Source organism: Poromitra crassiceps (genome assembly GCF_964638095.1).
Source record: "Poromitra crassiceps genome assembly, chromosome: 4".
Classification (NCBI taxonomy): domain Eukaryota; kingdom Metazoa; phylum Chordata; class Actinopteri; order Beryciformes; family Melamphaidae; genus Poromitra; species Poromitra crassiceps.
The window spans coordinates 1,248,514-1,272,905 of NC_139626.1; the positions used below are offsets into that span (position 1 = coordinate 1,248,514).

Sequence of the window (24,392 nt, forward strand, 5' to 3'; positions counted from 1 at the left end):
CACTGAGTGGGCTCTGTTTCATTTTTTTGTCCCACTGATGATGTCACAATGTCTATGACATCATCAGTGACATCATTATTGACCAAAATCGATGATGTCATAGCAGCGGGAGCTGTGATTGGTCTATGGAAGATGATGTCATAGCAGCGTGAGCTGTGATTGGTTGACGTAAAATATCGCTGTAGCATCCCCCAGAGCCATAGAAATATAGGACTTGCGTCATCTCCGTTCACTCCAATGGAACTATTCCCCCGCACACACTAAACTGTAGCTATGTGAGTCATACATTTTGGACTTCTGTTGTGTGCATTTCTTTTATTTATTTTTTGCACTGTACTCTGTCAGGTCCCCCTATAAGCGCACTCCCAGAGTTTGAAGTCGATCCAGAGATCAGTTCTCGAGATACGCAAAGGACAGACAGACAGACGCTCCTGCCTTTATAATAGGCTGGCATTTACTACTATAATAGTTGACAGCTCAACATGGCTGGAGGAATTGAGAAGGCAGCGAGCTGGAGAGAGAGTGACGTGAACAGTCGGCTGAAGTACATCAGCCTGGCGGTGCTAGTGGTACAGAACTCCTTGCTCGTCCTCAGCATCAGATACGTGCGCACGCTGCCCGGTGACCGCTTCTTCACCAGCTCCGCCGTCGTCATGGTCGAGGTCCTGAAGGTCGTGACCTGCCTGCTCATCATCACGCTGCAGAGGAGATCTAATGTGAAGGAGACAGTCTTCTTCCTGGTGGACTCCATAGTATTTCAGTATAAAGACACGTTGAAGATGGCTGTCCCGTCTCTCATCTACACACTGCAGAACAACCTGCTGTACGTCGCCATCTCCAACCTGCCTGTTGCCACCTTCCAGGTCACGTACCAGTTGAAGATCCTGACCACAGCATTGTTCAGTGAGTTGATGTTGAGGAAGTCTCTGTCCAGAATTCAGTGGCTGTCTCTGCTGCTGCTGTTTGTCGGTGTGGCTGTGGTCCAGGTGCAGCAGGAGGGGAACAAGGAGGCGTCGGTGCTGGACAGCTCCAGCCAGAACTACTCGGTGGGGCTGGCTGCCGTGTTGTTCAGCTGCCTGTCGTCGGGCTTCACCGGAGTTTACTTTGAGAAGATCCTGAAGGGACGCGCGGCCACCGTGTGGGTGAGGAATGTGCAGCTGGGGATCTTCGGCACGGTGCTGGCCGCACTCGCTCTGTGGTGGAACGATGGGGTAGCCGTGGCCGAGCATGGCTTCCTGTTTGGCTACACGCCCATGGTGTGGTGCGTCATCTTCAACCAGGCGTTCGGCGGCCTGCTGGTGTCCATGGTGGTGAAGTATGCCGACAACATCCTGAAGGGCTTCGCAGGTGCCTTCTCCATCATCGTGTCCACCATCGCATCCATCTACCTGTTCTCTTTTCGCGTCGACCTCATGTTCACAGCGGGGGCGGGGCTTGTTCTCGGAGCAGTCTACATGTACAGCCTGCCCCTCGCATCTTCGCCGCCGCCGCCGCCGCACGGCAGCAGGATAGACGGAGGAGAGGAGATGGAGACAGTCCTGGTGAAAACAGTTTGAATATCCCTCTCTGTGCCTCTGTCACAACTCCACCTATGACTCTGCCTGTGACGCCACCTGTGGGAGGCTCCACAGGCTCCACACACCTGGCCAGCATCAGTGTTCAATCACCACCAATCAGCACTGGCCTACAAGTACTGCCTCGGCCTGTCAGTCCTTGCTGGAACATTGCCATTCACGGTTTGTACCCAGCCAGTTGAGCATCGCTATGAAGCTTCTAACCCTCATTTGCACCTTGCTGAGAATCTTTTTGCCTGCCTGTTTTGCCTGCCTGATCCACTTTCCCCTGTGTTAAATAAATAAATAAACCTTTGTTGATTTTTGACACCTGGTTACCTGGTTGTCCGTCTGCTTTTGGGTTTTTTCCTGCTTGAAGCCTGACAGTCTCTCTCTTTAGCTGTGTCTCAAATCAGGGCCCGCAGCCTCTGAAGGATGTGGCCTGGTGTTACGTGAAATTACATGAGATTAAAATGTATTATAATTTATAGACAATTTGTGTTCTAAATCTAAAATAAATTCTCAAAATAATAAAAACATTATTAGAACTTTTTTTAGAAACTTGTATTAAAGTTAGATTTAGACTTGATTGAAAAAAGCTTAAACATGTTCAAAGGCAAAGACACCTTTCTGACAGAAAGTGCATGCAACTCAAGGTGTGCAGCCCTAACCCTACCCATAGAACCCATTTTCATTCATATATGTTGAGGTGAGAGGTCAAGGACCCCTTTGAAAATGGCTATGCCCATTTTTTCCCTCGCCAACATTTTGCCTAACTTTGGAGCGTTATTTAGCCCCCTTTCCGACATGGTAGGTTGACATGGTTCATATGGTATAAGTCTCTTAGAACAGACGAGTTGGCTTCCGCAATTTTCAAATGCTTCCACCATACCGTCTGTACTTGGGGGAGAATCATGCACCAACCGGAATGGGAAGTAGAAAGGCGGGTTTTCCGCTCATTAGTCCAATCAGAATCCAATATGCCGCATTTTGATTGGTCGGATTCCGTCTAACTTCTTTCCTGTCTGAAGGTTTTTTTTCCCAACTTCCTTGTGCATGTTCTGGGGGTGTAACGTACAGACTGTGTATAGCTGCATTCGCCGGATGTAGATGAAACAGTCTGTTTTAAGAGACTATATAAGAACTATCACGCTAGCTTTAAAAATGAGCCCGGCACAGCCTCTGAAAGACAGTAATACCAGTCGCAGATTTTTTCAAGTTGAAAAAAGTTGTGGGAACAATTTTAGCTCCTCAGAAAAGTGGGTGGGACATGTCCCACCCTTCCCACCCATATCCTACGCCCATGCAATTAGTAATGTATCTAAAAAATATGTCACGTTTTGTTAATGATGAAGCATGAACGATGAAAAATCTAATATTTCATTTTCTTTGATCGTTTTTATTTTTGCTCCAAGTGAAATGTTTTATGGTCACTCACGTTGAGAGGGAAGAGCCAGCAGCTCTGTATGCATCCATGATAGCTTTCCTGTCAGAATAGCAAAGCAGTTTGAAGATCATTGTTCTGTTGGAGCTCTTGCCATCAGATTTTGTTGAGCTCTTTCAATCCCAATCTTCCCTCGGGAGCCAAACCGCTAGATGTCGCTGGAGGAATGCGATGGCGTCTCCCCCACTCCCCCCTCCGCTCCCTCTGCCATGCATCTCCATATTGTCCTCTACTTTTTGTTTGTAGATGTTCTTGTCCATCTTTATCTGTCTTTTATTTTCCCTTTGTATGTCTTTAATAGCTGACACATCATTTTGGTTGTGAGCCAGTTTTTTTCTTATTTAAATGGCATTTCAGTTTCTTCGATACCTAAGGCTTATTATTATAAAATCTAATAGGCTATTATTTTAATTATTATTAGTATTCATATTATTAAACCAAACAATATTATTATAATTTATGATGGTAATAAATAACATTACAGCGTAAGTATTGAACACTAGGTACAGTACTTGGCTAGCTTTTTATGTGAAGGACCCCCAAATAGATCCACATTAGATGTAAAAGTCTGTATTATAGGTAATACTGTATAGTGCAGAAAGTGAAATCTATGATCAGAATCAGTCTATTTTTTATTGGGCTAATATGTCAGACTGATTGATCAATAGCTTATCAGTCAATATAAACTATTATTTTTTCCCCTGAGGAAGCCCCACAAGGATCCTCTTACCCCACTTTAATAATGGCGGTAAAAGCTTAAATTTTAGACCATGCAGGCCTCAAATAGAGAGATGAATAAAAGCAAACACTTGTTGAAAACCCACATAATAAATCTTAGTTTCTTACCAGGACAGTTTACCTACAACTGCCTGTGTCTCAGCCAGATATGCAAACGGTCAGTCATCAGGAAAGCCACCCACATCACACAGGACCCCTCTCACCTCCTTCACCAATCCTTTCAGTTACTCCCCTCAGGTCTCTCACCTCCTTCACCAATCCTTTCAGTTACTCCCCTCAGGTCTCTCACCTCCTTCACCAACCCTTTCAGTTACTCCCCTCAGGTCTCTCACCTCCTTCACCATTCCTTTCAGTTACTCCCCTCAGGTCTCTCACCTCCTTCACCAACCCTTTCAGTTACTCCCCTCAGGTCTCTCACCTCCTTCACCAATCCTTTCAGTTACTCCCCTCAGGTCTCTCACCTCCTTCACCAATCCTTTCAGTTACTCCCCTCAGGTCTCTCACCTCCTTCACCAATCCTTTCAGTTACTCCCCTCAGGTCTCTCACCTCCTTCACCATTCCTTTCAGTTACTCCCCTCAGGTCTCTCACCTCCTTCACCAATCCTTTCAGTTACTCCCCTCAGGTCTCTCACCTCCTTCACCAATCCTTTCAGTTACTCCCCTCAGGTCTCTCACCTCCTTCACCAGTCCTTTCAGTTACTCCCCTCAGGTCTCTCACCTCCTTCACCAATCCTTTCAGTTACTCCCCTCAGGTCTCTCACCTCCTTCACCATTCCTTTCAGTTACTCCCCTCAGGTCTCTCACCTCCTTCACCAATCCTTTCAGTTACTCCCCTCAGGTCTCTCACCTCCTTCCCCAATCCTTTCCGTTACTCCCCTCAGGTCTCTCACCTCCTTCACCAATCCTTTCAGTTACTCCCCTCAGGTCTCTCACCTCCTTCACCATTCCTTTCAGTTACTCCCCTCAGGTCTCTCACCTCCTTCACCAATCCTTTCAGTTACTCCCCTCAGGTCTCTCACCTCCTTCACCAATCCTTTCAGTTACTCCCCTCAGGTCTCTCACCTCCTTCACCAGTCCTTTCAGTTACTCCCCTCAGGTCTCTCACCTCCTTCACCAATCCTTTCAGTTACTCCCCTCAGGTCTCTCACCTCCTTCACCATTCCTTTCAGTTACTCCCCTCAGGTCTCTCACCTCCTTCACCAATCCTTTCAGTTACTCCCCTCAGGTCTCTCACCTCCTTCCCCAATCCTTTCCGTTACTCCCCTCAGGTCTCTCACCTCCTTCACCAATCCTTTCAGTTACTCCCCTCAGGTCTCTCACCTCCTTCACCAATCCTTTCAGTTACTCCCCTCAGGTCTCTCTCACCTCCTTCACCAATCCTTTCAGTTACTCCCCTCAGGTCTCTTACCTCCTTCACCAATCCTTTCAGTTACTCCCCTCAGGTCTCTCACCTCCTTCACCAATCCTTTCAGTTACTCCCCTCAGGTCTCTCACCTCCTTCACCAATCTTTTCAGTTACTCCCCTCAGGTCTCTCACCTCCTTCACCAATCCTTTCAGTTACTCCCCTCAGGTCTCTCACCTCCTTCACCAATCCTTTCAGTTACTCCCCTCAGGTCTCTCACCTCCTTCACCAATCCTTTCAGTTACTCCCCTCAGGTCTCTCACCTCCTTCACCAATCCTTTCAGTTACTCCCCTCAGGTCTCTCACCTCCTTCACCATTCCTTTCAGTTACTCCCCTCAGGTCTCTTACCTCCTTCACCAATCCTTTCAGTTACTCCCCTCAGGTCTCTCACCTCCTTCACCAATCCTTTCAGTTACTCCCCTCAGGTCTCTCACCTCCTTCACCAATCCTTTCAGTTACTCCCTCAGGTCTCTCACCTCCTTCACCAATCCTTTCAGTTACTCCCCTCAGGTCGACGCTACAAAGTCCCACTGGCCGGGAAAAACACTCACAAAAAATCATTCATCCCATCCGCAATCACCGCCCTCAACCTTTTAAAGTAGGAACTGCACTTTAACTTTTTAACATTTTTTTACTTTTTAACTACTGCACTTCCCCCCTAGTATTGTCTTTTAAATGGGACCCTCTACTATTGTCTTTTAAATGGTCACTGCACTTTTAACATCTTAACACTGTTTTTGTCAGTTTTGTTTTTTATTATATGTGTCTGTGTGTTTTTAATGTGTTTTGTAACATGCACCTGAGCCTGGTCAAACGAAGGAATTCTGTTGCGTTGCGACAGGCAATAAAGTTTTTGAATCTTGAATCTTGAAAAACTCTTTTACTTGACTTTACTTCTTTCCTTGACTTATTTTACAACTTTGTGGATTTGATTCTTTCCTTAATATTGTGCTGTAATTGTGCAAGATTACAAACTCAACTCCTATGAACATAAAAGCACACAAACACCATCAGCATAGTAATATAGGTGTTTTATTAGCAATCAACACAGAATGTAATTTATATGCTTAATAAATTTAGAAAAGACACATTATTTGATTGAAGAAAAATGTCCCTATGCCCACCCATGTGTGTCCCACATCCCAAATGCACACAGATCATCACCTCCTCCTATCACCATCAACATGTTACAAAAAGACTTTATATCATATCAAAGCATGCATTATAATGTTAAGTTGGATTAGTCTGGTATTATTGAGCTAAAAGAGTTGTAATTTAAATGAAGGCTGCAGGTTCAACTCCAATAGGGATCGACACGCCTCGACACGCCGGACGGATAGTTTCCTGGAAAACCTGCAAGTCTAAAAAAAACGACATTTGGATGTCTTGAATCCTGTACACATTCGTCTCACTTATCACACACACACACACACACACACACACACACACACACACACACACACACAGACACACACACACACACACACACACACACACACACACACACACACACACACACACACACACACACACACACACACACACACACACACACACACACACACACACACACACACACACCTCTGTCTCCATCACTGTCCCTCACTTTGGCATTCTCCCTTCCTTTCCTCTGCCTCCTCCGCCTCCCCCTCTCTGTGGTCATGGCTGAGGACGGTGTAGCCGCCGGAGGCATCCAGCAGGCCAGACTGACCCCTGATTGGTCCGCTTTCCTCTGGTAGATCTGAAGATAAACGGATTTAGAGACAAAAGGGGGTAAAGCGGGAAGTAAAGCAGGTGTAACCATAGCCAATAACATTAATGAGGCCCCTTGGCACTGGAACACCTAAACGGAATGAAACCATAATTAATGGTATTGGTTACACCTGCTTTATTGCTTTTACCACCTCAAAACAGTTGCTGTGAAATGGGTCCATTAGCCTTTTTAATTTCCCATGTTTCCCCACCCAAACCCGTAGGTAACACAGGTGCTAGCAGAACATTAATGAGGGTTTCCAACTTCCAATCCATTTGGTGATGCAGTGCCGGGGCCCTTGTTACTGTTTTACTTGCACCTGTGTTACTTCCTGCCTTTTTAAAAAGGCTAATACATCAGATCGGCAATACGTCATTTTGTAGGCGGCACATGTCCCCCCCCCCCCCTTTTACGGGGGAAACACAAGCCTCTCCCCATTGACTTCAATGTAAAATAGCACTACCCAAAAATGTATCGAAAAATAACAGAATCAATCGCGTTTATTAATGACCCCAAAACACCATGACATGACAATATATTACAACTCGTCTGACCATAGAATGGGCAAGATACACCGGAAATATTACTTTGACCCATCTAAAATCATGTGACTCATCATGTCACATGTGACGTTCTTTTTTTACAGCCCCGTGACTCGCAGAGCCCAGCGTCGTTGTACCCGCATACTTGGCGGCTACTACTAGACTGACGAGTCTTGTGTGCATCTGAGATAGCAGAATTGACAGGGAGAGGATATGACAGAATGTGAGAGAGTCTGTGTCTGGTAGATTGATGTGTTAGATATTTGGGCATCTCTGTCCACCACCCACCTGTAGCTGTGCGGTGGCTCTCTTCCACACCCTCGTCCCCAGAAGAGGGCTCATCTTTCTCCACAGAGCCTATGCCAAGGGTTGGCAGGTGGGCCTGGGCCATCCTTTGGACAGCTGGCAAGACATGGGTCATGATTTAACATTCTAAACTCTAACATTACAAGCAGGAACAGTGCTCCCCAGAGTTTAAAAAAATACTTACTGCGTAACCAAACTGCCCATATATGATAGGGGAGGGATAAGTGAAGACATGAGCTTGTTTGAATTTAGGTGAGCGATCGAGATAGAGAGTGTGTGTGCGCGCGAGAGAGAGAGACAGAGAGAGAGAGAGAGAGACAGAGAGAGAGAGAGAGTATGTATGTGTGTGTGTGTGTGTGTGTGTGTGTGTGTGTGTTGTGACCATGCTGCAGCTGTGTGCCCATCTTATAATCCAGGATGATCCAGAAAAGACTCACAGCTGCCTCTGCCCCTAATCTCACCCTGTGTGTGTGTGTGTGTGTGTGTGTGTGTGTGTGTGCGCACGCACACACACACACACACATACACACACACACACACACACACACACACACACACACACACACACACACAACACACAACACACAACACACAAGACATGTACCTTTGAGCGAGGGTGGCTGGTAGACTGATGTGTTAACCAGTTTGGCCTTCAAGGCTCCGTTTTCCCCTGAAACCCACTGCCGAGGACAAGGATACAATTTATGATTAAAAACAGATTTTGTGTGTGTCATATTACAGTAATGGAGTTCATCACAATCCACAGTCTCATAAATTAGTAAAGGCTATCACTTTAAGATGATTTTATTTGTCAATTTGTTTTCAAAATTTTTACACGTTTAAAAATAAAATCATGTAATCACGTTTACACACTATGGAGCCCCTGTCCAGTGAGATACGCATTCCCCCGACCTGCTGCCATCTGCCTTCTCCAGTCCACATCACCGCAGCTGCAGATCAGCCACTGCCTGTCACCGGTCATGTTGTAATGTGGATACAGCTGCAGATCAGCCACTGCCTGTCACCGGTCATGTTGTAATGTGGATACAGCTGCAGATCAGCCACTGCCTGTCACCGGTCATGTTGTAATGTGGATACAGCTGCAGATCAGCCACTGCCTGTCACCGGTCATGTTGTAATGTGGATACAGCTGCAGATCAGCCACTGCCTGTCACCGGTCATGTTGTAATGTGGATACAGCAGCTGCAGATCAGCCACTGCCTGTCACCGGTCATGTTGTAATGTGGATACAGCTGCAGATCAGCCACTGCCTGTCACCGGTCATGTTGTAATGTGGATACAGCTGCAGATCAGCCACTGCCTGTCACCGGTCATGTTGTAATGTGGATACAGCTGCAGATCAGCCACTGCCTGTCACCGGTCATGTTGTAATGTGGATACAGCTGCAGATCAGCCACTGCCTGTCACCGGTCATGTTGTAATGTGGATACAGCAGCTGCAGATCAGCCACTGCCTGTCACCGGTCATGTTGGATCCACTGTAACCAATGTGTTAATTCGTTTATATTTAACCAAAAATCGCATTTAGTTTCTGTTCATATTTTGTTGTTGCTTTTCATGTAGGCTATACACCTGTTCTGTATATTTATTTTGGGAGCTTTTAATTCATTGTGTTTTAGCTATGTGACCCCATGTCACTTCCTGTTTGGTTTGCGCACTTCTCCTCAGACGGTAGTGAGCCCTGTTGAGCTGAGTTATGTCTGAATGAGAATCAAAGCCAGGTTGAGTTGCTGTGATCGTGGCGAGCACATATATCCATTTTAGCAATGAGTCTATGAAATGACTTGGAATATTTTTGTGGAAACAAATTGTAATCCGCAATCTTTCCATGTACCTCCTGTAAACTGCTCGAGTACCCTATGGGGGAACACGTACCTCCTGAAGTACCCTATGGGGGAACACGTACCACTGGTTGGGAATCACTGCATAGAGCACACAAGGTGACCTACCTGATGAGGGCTGCCTTCTTCCTCTGGCGACGGGCCGTCTGTCAGTCTGAAGAGTGTGGCTGGTGTTGGCCTCCGCCGTCGAATCTTAGCGAGAAGAGAGAGAGAAAGCCTCAAAGATCAACCCACAATGTCTGTGTATTTTATATGTGTGTGGTGTGATGTGATGTGTATCACAAGATCAAGCAGCCCTATATTTATAAAGCCTACAAATTATCAGGCATAAATCACTGCTAATATCTGAGTGACCATTTGTAAAAGTCAAAGTCAAAAACAAGAAAACTGCTGAATGTAGACATATTTTAATGTTGTAAACATAGCTGACATTGAAAGCAATAAAGCTCCATGTGAGTTCATAAACCCACCAGCCCTGCAGCCCAATATTCAGGCTTTGTACCACCTCCCCCCTCGTTACTGACGACAGCCGGCAGAATCAATTGCATCTTTAGGAATACAAACATTGTCAGGGTCTACACAACACAACACAACACAACACAACACAACAGTAATTTACATGTATGTAATGTGTGTGTACAGAGACATGATTTAAAGATTTAGGTTTTCAAAAGGAAAGCAAGGTGGTGGTTGTGATATTGGCTGAGGAATATCAGTGGGTGGCTGACTGTTTCTAAACTCACATGCTTGCATGTGAGTTTAGGTGCTAAAATTTCAAAATAAACAAAGAAAAAATACTACAGAGAAAATGTCATTCCCACTTACTTTGATGAGATGTTATTCCCACTTATTTTGATGATGAGGTTCAATCTATTTGACATTTGATTACACATAAAAGGCTTTAACCGATTCCTGGATAACTCGGAGTGAATAGTGTGAAAGAATTTTGAAAAACACTATTGATTTAGCTCTGTTTCTATTTTAAGAAGTGTTATGGCCTTTGTGAGATACAAGTGGCTGCTAAGCCAATCACGGCTAAGAGTGTAGGCGTGAGATGTGTGGGTACACTGGAGTTACTCTCACGCTTCTGGATCACTCAGCACAGCAAATTCATAGCTCACATTCAAGGCATTCACACACTGGATTTGAAGATGCTTTCATTGTGTGAGGGAAATTTCAATTTTAATTATGAACTATTAAAGGCAGGCAATTGCTGGGTAGTGTGCAAATATAACATTTTAAATATACTGTCAATTTAAAAAGCCTAACTGGTTTAACAGAGATCCCTCATACTACAAAAGGCATGTGCAGTGAAAAGACCAAAGCGCTGTTGGAGCACCTGACTGACTGCCTACACTGACTGCCTACAAGAAGGTCAAGCATGTACTTATGCTGCTAAGAGAATGGAGTATCTCCATTAGGTCCCCCCCGGGGGGGGGGGACCACACTGGGACAACACTGTTTTTTCTCTCGAGTGAAACGTTATGATGGTCTCTCATGATTCTAAATAGAGCTGGGTTTGACCAAGTAAAACTATTTTGTATAAGCATCTTTATTATATAAAGCGGAGCAAGTGGGCACTGTTCTCTCTCTGTTCTCTGTTTCGATTTTTGTCCCACTGATGGGGCATAGGCATTGTGACATCACTGATGATGTCATCAGTGATGTCATAAGACTGATGATGTCATCAGCGATATAAGAACAATCATCTTATGACATCACTGATGATAGTGATATAAGAACAGTCATCTTGTTATGACATCACTGATGATATCATAGGCACTGATGTGAACTTAAGGGGCACACACACACACATACACACCCACCTGCATGTAAACAAGGGCAATAACATTTTGTGAGCAACACACACACCTGCGCACCAATAGGGCAGGTGAGGCCACTGCATTTCTCTCACTACCTGATATCCCTCCTTTTGTCCCACCCCCGATATCCAGTTTCAAGAGGAACTTTAGCAGATTTACAAAGCAAGATGCTCACACACACAATGCTGTTTCATTGTGACGTAATGTCAAGTTAAGCATTGCTGAAGAGGTTTAGTCATTCAGTCTTAACTGGACAAATGAATCAGGAGAGCCTTCAGAGACTTGGTCCAAAGTATAACGGAGCACACAGATTTAAGGCAATAAACTTTTTTTTTGGCAGAATGCATGATTTGATCCGGAGCCGGGAAGTAGGAGGAGCCGACAAGAAGCCCTTGAATGCATCATTAAATCAAACTGGGGCAAGTGTAAAATATGGATCTGTGATCTTGTTACTGCGTTTGCTGTCCTTAGATTTCCAGCCAGTAGGCTAATTTAGGAGAAAACGGATGGAAATAGAAGTGAAAAGCAGTATCTGGAGAAGCAGAGAACATAGCACATCAAATCTCTGTACTGTCAAAAATGATGAATGCTCCTGAAAAGTCCCTTTTGCCCACTTTGCTTTCAGCTCAAACACAGCTGCATCAACGAGCCCTCAGGTTGATATTAGGATATTTCAATGGGTTTTTTACCCAGTCTTTCAAAATAAGTGTTATATTATAAAGACATACATTTCTACTTAAACAGTTAAACTGCATTTCTCTCACTACCTGATATCTTATTGGTTTAACTTTTGAATGATCCCTCCTTTTGTCCCACCCCGATATCCAGTTTCAAGAGGAACTTTAGCACATTTAGCACATTTTGCTCACTTTTTGTGAGCAAGATGCTCACAAAAAGCTGTTTCATTGTGACTGTAATGTCAAGTTAAGCATTGCTGAAGAGGTTTAGTCATTCAGTCTTAACTGGACAAATTAATCAGGAAAGACTTCAGAGACTTGGTCCAAAGTATAATGGAGCCTAGGGTTGGGCAATCCTTTCTATTTTCATATCGTCCAATCGTGGCTACACAAGACCACCGAAACACGATCCAATCACCATAATCTATTAATTGGGCCGCCATTTTATTTATTTATTTATTTACTAGAAATAAAGCGTGTTATAGCGTTGTCGTCTTCCTCCATTCCCTCATACTCTTCTTCACTCATTTCTGCCGTCCATCGTCATAAGCATTGCCCGCATCGCTCCTTTCTGCAGCGCTGTTCTCTGTGTGTCTGTTCCCTCTTTGTTAAACTGGTTGTCTGGTCCAGAGGGCGCTGTTCTCTGTGTGTCTGTTCCCTCTTTGTTAAACTTGTCTGGTCTAGAGCGGAAGTAGCAGCACCAGTCACCGCCATTACAGTTGCGGGTGCTTCCGGTTCAATGTTATCAAGTTTTAGAGTCATAATATTGTCCCTCGTCCCCCTCAACTACGGTATTATCCCCATCCTGAAAAAGACAATCCCCGTGGCACTAAAAGACTACAGACCTGTCAGCTCCCCGTGGCACTAAAAGACTACAGACCTGTCATCTTGACCTCTGTGGTCATGAAGTCCTTCGAGCGCCTTCTTCTGTCCTACCTAAAATCCATCTTGGACCCACTCCTTGACCCCCTGCAGTTTGCCTACAGAGCCAACAGCTCTGTGGACGATGCAACAAACATGGCCCTCCACCACATTCTCATGCACCTGGACACCACAGGAACCTATGCCAGGGTCCTATTTGTGGACTTTAGCTCGGCCTTCGACACGATCATCCCGGCCGTACTGCACGAGAAGCTCTCCCAGCTGGGTGTGCTCGAATCCATCTGCAGATGGTCCACATACCTCCTAACAAACAGGAAGCAGCATGTAAGGCTGGGAAGCGTAGTCCTCTCTCCATACTTCTCCCTGTACACACCAACAGCTGCACCTCCAGCCATCAGTTCGTCAAGCTCCTGAAATTCGTGGATCACACCACCCTCATTGGGCTCATCTGTAATGTTGATGAGTCTGCGTACAGGCAGGAGATCGATAGCCTGGGTAAAGCCAGCCTTCAACGTGACGTCACAGGCTATGCCTGTAGCGTCACTTTTGTGACTGATAGTACATAGAGGTCACGTGGAGGCTGGGTTTACTCAGGCTAGGAGATCAGCCACCTGATGACCTGGTGCAGTCAAAACATCCTGGAGCTCAATGCTCAAAAGACAGTGGAGATGGTTGTGGACTACAGGAAGAATGTACCATCACCCTGGGTGACTCCCCAGTCAACACTGTGGAGTCCCTTCGCTTCCTGGGCTGAAATGGGAGTTGAACATCAAAGCTCCCACCAATAAGGCACAACAGAGGACTTTTATCAGTGGCTGAGGAAGTTCAAGGTGCCAAAGGCAACGTTGGTACTTTTCTAAACCTCCACCATCAAGTCCCTCCTCACCCCCTCCATCACTGTCTGGTAGGCTGCTGCTGCCCGCAAGGACATCTCCAGAGTGCAGTGCATCATCCGCCGCGCTGAAAAGGTGGTCAGGTGCAGCCTGCCAGCCGTTCAGGACCTACACACTGCCAGGATGCTAAAGCGGCCTCAGAAAATGATGGCCAACCCCACCCACCTAGGACATCAACTATTCAGGGTCCTCCCCCATGGCAGAAGACTGATGTCTGGCAGTACCAGAACCTCTCGTCACAGGGAGAGCTTCTTCCCAACTGCCAGAGAGATTTCTGTGAAAGCACGGCAGAGCCACATAGAGAGCCAAAGTGGAACGCCACTTCCTGCTTCAGCACTGTACCAGAGATTTTCATCCGCCATTTATTTTCCCATAGACATTTCGTAAAATGCTTATAAAAATAGTTTTACTTGTTCAAACCAAACAGTTCTGATATATTTAGAAACAGGAGAGATCGCATAACATTTCACTCGGACCAAAACGTTAAAAGAAATGCGGGTTTAAAGAAAGGTTTTGGTCCTAGTTAAATGTTCTATGGTCTCTCCCGATTCTAAATATAGCTGAGCCGTTTGGTTTGACCACATAAAACTATTTTTATAAGCATTTTACGAAATGTCTATGGGAAAAATACATTTGCGGAAGAAAATCTCTGGTACAGTGCTGAAGCAGGAAGTAATGTTCACTTTGCCTCTCTATTGTGGTGGCGGGCAGAGGGGAATCCTCCTGAGTGCCATAGCCCTTTAATCTCCAAGAAAAGCAACTTAGTGGATGGTTCCACATGGGGGCGAAGAATGCAGTCCAAAGCCCCATGGGCTGTACGTTGGGCTGTAAACACCAGATGTGTGAGAAATATTTGAGTGTCTAGTTGACATATTTTTTTATTTTTTTTACATTCCAGATCCAGCATTCTCTGCCGTGGAGAAGTAAGCATTCTTGCCAGTGCACCTGGTTAGTACTTACCCTCCAGTGGAGATCTCCCCGACCCCGTAGGGAGCGGACGGCCACCGCTAGAATACGCTCAGATGAGAGCTCTTTTCACTGAGCTCTAAGCTCAAAAATAAATACTGATGTATGCTTTATTTGACACCTTCCATTTCCCTCCTACTAATAATAATTGTGGCCTTTTTCATTGGATTTGTCAGATGTGATAATAAGGGCTTTATTACTGTTATTTATTTATTTATTACCGCACGCACGCACGCACGCACGCGCACACACACACACACACACACACACACACACACACACACACACACACACACTCACTCACTCACTCACACTCACACACACACACACACACACATCCACACACACACACACACACACACACACACACACACACACACACACACACACACCCACACACACCACACACACACACACACACACACACACACACACACACACACACACACACACACACACACACCCACACACACACACACACACACACACACACACACACACACACACACACACACACACACACACACACACACCTTCCCTTCCGCTGTGCATCATCTTCTGAATGACCTCATCACTTGTTTTCTGGCTTACTAAAACTGTGGCTGCTCTCATACTCAGCTGCCCTACAGAGTCATAGGCTACCCAACACAAGAAATACACTAAACGCAAACGCTCTGTCAGCCTCACTGACACTGCATGCTGCTTCAGATGCCACAGCAAACCATACACTGATTCTCACGCCCAGAGTAACAATAACTTGTGTGTTCTGTTAAACTGATTATTCAAATTGGAAATCTTATATTTCCCTAAACACTGTTTTGGCATGAAACCTGAAATATAACCATATAGGCCTGTAGGCTAGGCTGAAGCACTTTAACTGCTCAATAATAGCCTACTGCTGGCCTGGAAATGTCCACAAATAAATCTGATAATCTGCACTATAGTCAATTGTGACATTCCACACCAATATAAAAGAGCATGTGGCAAAAATATTATTATAAGTACAAATCTGAAATGACAGCACACACAGATTATGTGTTAGGCTAACTGTAATGTAGAACTGTTTATTTTTAGGCTGCACAAAGTGGCACACTGCTCTGCAGAGGCAAAAACGGGTTGGACGGTGTGACCCAGGTAAGACCTCCCTCTCATCACTCTCTCATCACACACACACACACACACACACACACACACACACACACACACACACACACACACACACACACACACACACACACACACACACACACACACACACACACACACAGAGCCTCACCATCTCCACCTGTCGCGGGTCGAGCTGGATGGGGGTGGAGGAGGGGACAGAGAACTGGATCCTTCTCCGGGTCTCGTCCCGGGCCTGGGCCGTCTCTGGCTCCAGCGCCTCGTCGTCTGCGGGCAGCAGCGGGTCCATGGCACCCAGCCTCAGCCAGGCACACGGAGAAATCCAGGAGAAAAAAGCAAGTCTTGGAAGAGTCGATTTCTACACGAAACTAAAAAATATTTTCGAATAAGTTTGCTTCTTGGTGGCGGGCAGCATCCTTCCTTCTGTTGTGTCTCTGGACTCTGACTGAGTTACGCCTGTTTCGGTTCTCTGTCTCTGTCTTTCCCTCCCTCCCTCCCTCCCTCCCTCCCTCCCTCTCTCCCCTCTCCCCCTCCCCTCTCTCTCTCTCTCTCCCCTCTCTCTCTCTATCTCTCTCTCTCCTCGGCTCGCGTTGTGCTGCTTTCAATTGCTGTCGGGAATATCGCAATTCGGAGGTGCAGAACGATCATAGAACGACCAACGAGCGACCAACCGAGCGACCCAAACGCGGGATGTCCACGCCCCGAACTCATTTGATTGGTCGCCGCAACTGCTTTTTCCCCTTTTTTTAGGGGGAGGGGGGAGGGGGGGTAAGATTAAGGTTAGGAAGTTCAGTTTAGCTTGGCTTCGCCTCATGGTGGCTTAATGGGTAAGACACTTGCCTTCCAAACTGAGGACAGGGGTTCAATTCCTGGTCAAGCCACATGGTTTTCTTATTTTCAAACATTTAGGGTTAAAGGAGAATTTCGGTTTTTTACACCACGGTCCTCATTTCCAGCTTAAAATATGATGTTTTACTCACCCAAATACGTTTGGCTTCAATCGGATGCCCACGGAAGATTTTGAGCTCGTCGTATCATCCTCAAACAGGCTATAACGAGAGCAGACGGGGCAAGATTCACGCGCCCTGTAAATGACACTTTTCTGTGACATCGCGGTTCATTATGGTTGTAAATATAATTATGAGAACATGACATCGATATCTAACGAACCATCCTCTGCTGCGAGTCCCGACAGCCCACTCCGTTTGCTGTCCGGGTGTCGATCCCATAGATCACATCTCCCGCTGCTGTTTGTTGTTGTCGATATGTGGCCTGATTCCACACGAGCGGTAATGGAATTGAAACATCCATAATCTTGACATCAGATATCTATAATACTGCCAAGCTAGAAGCTAAGCTAACAACAACACAAGTCAACTGTGATCTGCCCCGGATGGGGTTACAGTGCTTAGCTTCTTCTTCTGTGGTTTCTCTGAAGAAGTGTGGTTTCCACAGAAGAAGAAGCTAAGCACTGTAACCCCATCCGGGGCAGATCACAGTTGACTTGTGTTGTTGTTAGCTTAGCTTCTAGCTTGGCAGTATTATAGATATCTGATGTCAAGATTATGGATGTTTCAATTCCATTACCGCTCGTGTGGAATCAGGCCACATATCGACAACAACAAACAGCAGCGGGAGATGTGATTCGCCAGATGATGGATGAGGTCATCAGTGATGTCATCAGTAACACCCATGCGGCCTGGCATATAGCGGGGTTTGCGCTTGTTTTCATAATCGATGGACAAGGGACAGAATGTAGGCAAATAGTTGATGGATAAATCCAGATGGAGGCGGTAATGGATCATAAAGGATGCCAACTACAATACAACACCAGAAGAAGTTTTCATAATCATTTTCATTAAAGCACAGATGGTTTCATAATGGTGTAGTAGTGATATGACATACAATTTCTTCAGTAAGAAAATGTATTTATTCCCTAATTGAGCAATACGTAATTAGAGGAAATACCATCATCAACACTGAAATGGCAAGACAGAAAACAGAGAGACGAGACATTTTACACGTTGCATCTAACATGTGTGGTAATTTTAAGAGATCACAGTCAGTACAGAATCAAAATAATTAAATATGGCGAATCATGCAAACCTGTGAATGTGAGATAGTAAATGAGTAACTTTATGGATTGCTCCGGCCCGATGACATGGAGGATGATGTAAACTAGAAGAGGGTGGAGTTGGATCAAGAGGCTGGGCCGTTGGATAATCCAGTGGGGTTCTTGGACTGCCAGCGCCACAGGTCCTCACACATTCTCTCCAGGTTCAAGTTGGCCTTCCAGCCCAGCTCCTTCTCGGCACGGCGAGGGTCAGCGTAGCAGGACGCGACATCACCCCCCCTCCGAGGGGCGATCTGGTACGAGATCTCTCTTCCTGAGGCCTTCTCCATAGCTTTCACCATCTGGAGCACAGAGTAGCCTGTTCTGCAGCCACAGTTATCCTTAAGCTTCTTGAGAGCTGCTATGTGTCCCTTTGCCACATCTACAACGTGGATATAATCTCTCACGCCGGTCCCGTCAAGCGTGTTGTAGTCGTTCCCAAACACGCTGAGGTGCTTTCTTCTCCCAATGGCAACCTGAGCCACATATGGCAGCAAGTTGTTGGGGATGCCCTGAGGATCCTCTCCTATCAGGCCAGAAGAATGAGCCCCGATTGGGTTGAAATAACGCAGCAGGACCGCATTCCACTCCTTGTTAGCCTTGCACTGGTCCACAATCATCTCCTCAATGAAGTACTTGGACTTGCCGTAGGGGTTGGTGCAGCCTCCCACCTGGTGCTGCTCGTCGATGGGCAGGCGTTGCGGGTCTCCGTACACCATGGCAGAGCTGCTGAACACCAGATTGTGCACTCCGTGAGCCTGCATCACCTCCAGTAGGTTGATGGAGCCGGTGAGATTGACCCTGTAGTAGCGCAACGGCTGCTCCACCGACTCCCCGACAGCCTTCAGACCAGCCAAGTGCATCACAGCGCTGAAGGAATGCTTTTTGAAGAGTTTTTCCAAGCCGGGTCGGTCCAGAAGGTCTAGTTCATGGAACTCAATGCTGGTATCCATGAACTTCTCTATCCTGCGGAGGCTCCCTGGTGCATCCCCTTCTCGCACAGCATTGCTGAAGTTGTCCATGATGATGGGGTAGTAGCCCGCTTCAATGAGCTCCACCACACAGTGGCTGCCAATGTAGCCACCTCCACCTGTGACCAGGACCTTCTCGGCCATCCTCACTCAAGTAGCCGTTAAAACCTTTGAATTCTCATTCCTGGCAAAGAGATATGAGAGAGATATGATATGATCAGTGCCTATGACATAATCAGTGCCTGATCTAATCAGTGATGTCACTCAAGCAATTGTGATGTCATCAGTGATGTCATCAGTCATAATCAGTCGTAACTCTGCACTGATGACATCACTCGAGCCATTGTGACATCACTGGTGTCATAAGTAAAGGAAGCAAGGCCAGCACTCTAGAATGTTTAATAAGCATCTGGGACAGACATCAGCGTTGTGCCATGTAAGGTGGAAATGGCATATACAGTAAATACATTCATGCCGGGTTATAGAGAAACAACAAGAACATCCCTATATTACAAAAACTAAACAGAAGGCTAAAAGAGTGACTTAGTGCCAGCCAAGGATGTATCAGTCTAATAAGATTAAACACTGCAAGTGAAGCTGGCCAACCTGACCTGCAGTTTGTTCAGCCATTAGGATAGACATAGGCCCTATGCCAGTGGTCCTTCTGTCCCCAGTATAAGAGGCAGAACCATAACATAACTTTATTTCAATTTGTTCTAATCATTTGTCTTGTACTTCTTCTATATGGCCCCCAGTATAGTATACATCGTATATACATACAGTCTGATAAGAGCAATTGTCTTGTAGTGGAACGTGATCAAATGTGGGACATTGCTCAAGGGGAAATGCCATGAAAGTCCGTTTGAAAAACATGCACAAGAAGCTACCATGGCAAAGTTAAGGGAGAACGGCCAGCCTCCCTTCCCCAAAACAGGAGCAGACCCCCTGCAGGCAGCGTGATGGAGCCCAGACAGAAACAACCTGATGCAGTATTCCCCGGGGCCCCGCGACCTGATAGTTGGTGAGTAAATCTAGGAACACCTGAATCATGTCCTGTTTGTCTCGAAATCCTTTTGTAGCCTTGATATCCCTATAGAAATATAAGTACATTTAAATAATATAACAGTCAGCCTAATAACTGTACGTGTGACCTGCACAAATGTCACAGCCTGTAACGTTGCAGAGTGTGGAAGAGGAGTGTGTTGTTTCCCCTGAGGATTTAAATGCTGTTTTTGCACTTGCTCATGTCACTCCATACACTACACATAACAATGTCCACAGACACCTTTAATGCACTTTAATTGCCAGTTGAATTATCAGTGATCATTCTGACTGATCGTTTTCCTCTCAGATCTCATGACTGGAAAAAGATGGGCTTTGTGAGCTCAAGGGTCCACCCTTATCTGCACTGAAGTGCCTTTGAGCAAGGCAGGGATCTCTGCTGCTGCTGACAGGATGCAGACAAAAAGCAGACTTTACAATTTGGAAATATAATCTGTGGCTCAGTTCAATTTCAGTTTCACTGGACATACATTTGTGACCTTTTATAATGTTTTAAACCGTGCCTGGCACAATTAAGCAGCAACTAGTGTTTAAAAAGGAGGAAACATTCCATTGTGATGACAAAATATCTTGAAAGTGTAATCTGTTAGAGTTACCTATTATCTACTGATACTTTTGCTAAACCAATAATTGTTTATTGGATTACTGAGAAACAAGTTTTGATTGCAAGATTGTGGACAAAATTGTAATCCAAAAATAACAACAATATATATGATTAATACTACAAGTTACTAAAGATGGTAGGTAGATGGCCCTTAGAAAAAAAACAGCTGCGTTCCAAAAACATCTTGTGACGATTGATTCATCATTCGAACATCATCATCATCACAAAATCATCATAATCAGTTTTAGACCAGCAAGTGGTAAGCAAACACAAACACAAGATCAATACTGTATAAAAGTCCTGCTAGAATTACATCAGATCAGTGTTTTCAGACAGTTGTGCACTAGCTTTTCATTGCCAGTAGATGTCACCCACATATTATTTGAGAAAGCAGCAATTCCTGTTCAAGCACATTTGCCACTTGAATGATAACCTACACAAGAACAGTGTCAAATGCAAAAGATAAATTATGGGGAAAATAAACCCCAAACCCAGGCAGTACAAGAAATTATTTCTTTCACTCTTGTGAGCTGCCTTAAAATTCACTCTGTCTTCTACATCATACTTTCCTCAATAAATACAGCTGATGGAATTGAATGGGATTTTTTTTTTTAATAAAACATAGCTATTAGTTAACAAGATGTCAAGTATTTATTGATGTTATTTTGACATGACAGGAAGATGGGACAGAGCTTAAGGAAGTATTTACACTATGTAAACCCTCTGATGTTTTGAAGTTTGAATAAAGGTTTTACTTGATCATCATATAACTTACCATAAAACATGATATCATATACATATTATTAGGAATCACGTGATGATGGAATACTTTGCTTCAAATAGTACTTGCTTGTTGTAAGTAAAAGGCGCAGGCTCGTTCATTTTATAATTAGATGCCTTGGAGCTGCCATAATGGCTCCTCAAAAAGGAGTTATTAAAAAAAACAAGGGTGTTGGGGCTTAATATGGATTCAGGCATGCACCCTTGGGTTATGAGTTTAAATCCATCTTATCAATTCTGTTGCATATAAGATGAAAAAGGAGTTTATATGCATAAGGTTCTATATAGGACAAAGACCACAAGACTATCAAATCTCTATCCTTCGAGACTTCATATTAAAGCATATTGCTGTTTGTTTTCATGAAGTTTCATGAGTCACATATCAATAATAAGGATCAATGAGTCACGCTAGGCTAAATTAAATACACTAAATCAAACCCTCTGCTTGACTGAGAAACATATCAACTCAATGTGGTCAAGATCTGTCCTCACTACTCATTTTTTAAAACCTAAATTGGTAAAGCTCTTATCAATCACGGGTAGAAACTGTAAGTAACTGAACATCCACCGTTGCTTATGTTCTCAACAAGTTTTTTTTTTATAGACCAAAAAATTACCAACCAGAAAAAAACAGTATGCCTTTACCATGGTTAGTAAGCATTTCAAATCACTATTGTGGTACATAATGTAAAACACACTGATTAAGAAAACCCCACAGGTACAAAACAAACCGATTCAATCATTCTTCTGTTAGCTAATGGGAAACTGAGATGTGTTCGGCAGGCTTCATTCCTCAAAGTAAATTGTTTATTCTTTTAAGTGGATAATTGGTCATTAGAACAGCAGAAGAGGTCATTAGAAGTGTATGTCAATTTGTTGTGTGTATATAGAATGTTTAGCATTGCTTAGATTAAACATCACACAAAATTGGAAATGGGATCTTATTTCATCCTCTTATTATTCTTATTCTAATCTTATTATACACAGAACACTGAATGCCTGATTTACTGAGAGAAATGTTATATAGCAGCCTGTGGCTCACAGACTAACAAGTGAACCATGTGGAAAGGTAATCAGAGCTTCTGTATTTGAAAATTGAGCAGAACTTTTTCAATAAAAGATCAAATTAGTCAGACATCGAATGGCCGGTTTGTGCCATTTGACCATTGTTTGCATCTGTGTCCCTCAGGATGATAATACAATGAACTCATGTCATGTTGTGACCCGGCCCTGTCTCTTCATCAATACAGGACATTGTGACCCGGCCCTGTCTCTTCATCAATACAGGACAGGAATGGACAGCCATACAAGAAACACTGCAATCCTGTCAAGCAAGTCTGTTTATTGTTCCGTGAAAACAGAGAAAGCTGCCCACGCACATGCAGTGAGCCGAGCAGTGGCCAATGGAGTGTATGGCTAATCCAGCAACATGGTGATGGCTATAGTGACGATCAGCTTTCAGCAGCTCTATTGCAGAATGACCATTCTCTCTAACTGTATTTCTCCTTCACCTCTCTTTTTCTTTCAGTGTCTTTCTTTCTCGTCGTCTCTCTCCCCCGCTCTCCCTCTGCTCTTGCCCCGTCTTCAGTGTCTTCGGTCTCCTTTCTGCAATCTGTGTCTGTGTGCCACCTTTGGCACCAGCCTGCCCACTGGCACCTGTGCCAGGCCTGGCAACCCAAACCAGCTCGAGATGCTCTGCTTAGCCCAGTTCAATTGACTCGTTTAGGCAATTGCACCCTGACTCTGATCTTTATTATTTGCAGGCCTTTGTGTCAGAAGGAACTGAATATCTATAATATTCACATGCAACATAGCTCATGAAAAATGGCAAATTCACTGTGGTTGGCTATATTGACTATAGGGCTTGTCCATGTTACTCAAAAGGTTATGTGTGTCTCTGTGTGTGTGTGTGTGTGTGTGTGTGTGTGTGTGTGTGTGTGTGTGTGTGTGTGTGTGTGTGTGTGTGAGTGTGTGTGTGTGCGTGTGCGTGTGTGCGTGCGTGTGCGTGTGTGCGTGCGTGTGTGTGTGCGTGCGTGCGCTCGTACACACACATAACCTTGCTTTTGAGTAACATGGACAAGCTGGACAAGTTAGTATGTTGTTGTGTTGTTGTTGTCATCATTGTTGTTGGTGTTGTTGGTGTTTATTGTTTTTCCTTCTTTTTCTTTTTCCTTTTTAATGGCCAGTAGGCCAGTATATCACTATAATATTCCATTAATACCCTATAGGGGCTTGCAATGGATCTTGTACTCAATAGTGAGTTAATTTGGACCTTATTGTATTCTTAATGATATGCTATATTCACCATATTCACATAATCACAATTCCATTATAATCATATTCCTATTGTTTTCTGTGCTATTTGAATAGCATCTTTCTAAACATATAGGCTATATGGTTAGGATACTATTGTTCTCTTTTTTTTTTTTCTCAATGCGTTATTTCCCCTTCTATTCTCTCCTTATTCCATTTTCTCTCTCAGCTCAGTGACAGATGGCGAGTCCCTCTCCCCCAGGGGAAGCCAGTCTCTGTGAATGCGGCCGCATGTCAATCACCGGCTCTCATGTGATGGCTCTTGCCAATGACGTGCCAGCCATATGGGCCTGGCATCAGAGCTGGTATGTAACCCACCCAGTCCTGCCTCTGAGATGCCACACGGGCTCCCTCCACGCGTTTGGGCTGGGGATATCAGCGCCCAGAAAGAGCAGGGTGGTAGGATAATAGCGCTGTTAATAGTATTGTAGTGCCGCGCCTGCAGACGCATCCGTGCGCGGCTTGTGGATGTGATGCCCACCCGGAGAGAGATGGTATAAACAAACCCGCTTTGCCCCGTCACTGAGCTCCGGCACGGAGGTAGGTTGCACATTTACAATCAAGGGTATCAATTATGGATC

The 24,392-nt window shown here is 44.9% G+C and overlaps 2 protein-coding genes and 1 pseudogene across 3 annotated transcripts; 1 reads left to right on the top strand and 2 right to left on the bottom strand.

Moving 5' to 3' along the window:
* Window positions 1–482: 482 nt before the first annotated feature.
* LOC310774961 (UDP-galactose translocator-like) lies at window positions 483–1,556 on the top strand (the record flags this gene model as incomplete). The annotated part of the gene is made up of 1 exon (XM_083635050.1): window positions 483–1,556. The coding sequence occupies one exon, from the start codon at window positions 483–485 to the stop codon at window positions 1,554–1,556; it is 1,074 nt and encodes a 357-aa protein (XP_083491176.1).
* Window positions 1,557–6,732: 5,176 nt separating this feature from the next.
* LOC310774962 (protein phosphatase 1 regulatory subunit 1B-like) lies at window positions 6,733–16,257 on the bottom strand (the record flags this gene model as incomplete). Its single annotated transcript, XM_083635051.1, has 5 exons — window positions 6,733–6,881; window positions 7,724–7,837; window positions 8,346–8,421; window positions 9,711–9,794; window positions 16,120–16,257. The coding sequence occupies 5 exons, from the start codon at window positions 16,255–16,257 to the stop codon at window positions 6,733–6,735; spliced, it is 561 nt and encodes a 186-aa protein (XP_083491177.1).
* A 1,910-nt stretch (window positions 16,258–18,167) lies between these two features.
* On the bottom strand, window positions 18,168–19,196 carry LOC310775343 (UDP-glucose 4-epimerase pseudogene; annotated as a pseudogene). The gene has a single exon. The product of its transcript is annotated as a UDP-glucose 4-epimerase pseudogene (transcript).
* Window positions 19,197–24,392: the final 5,196 nt, after the last annotated feature.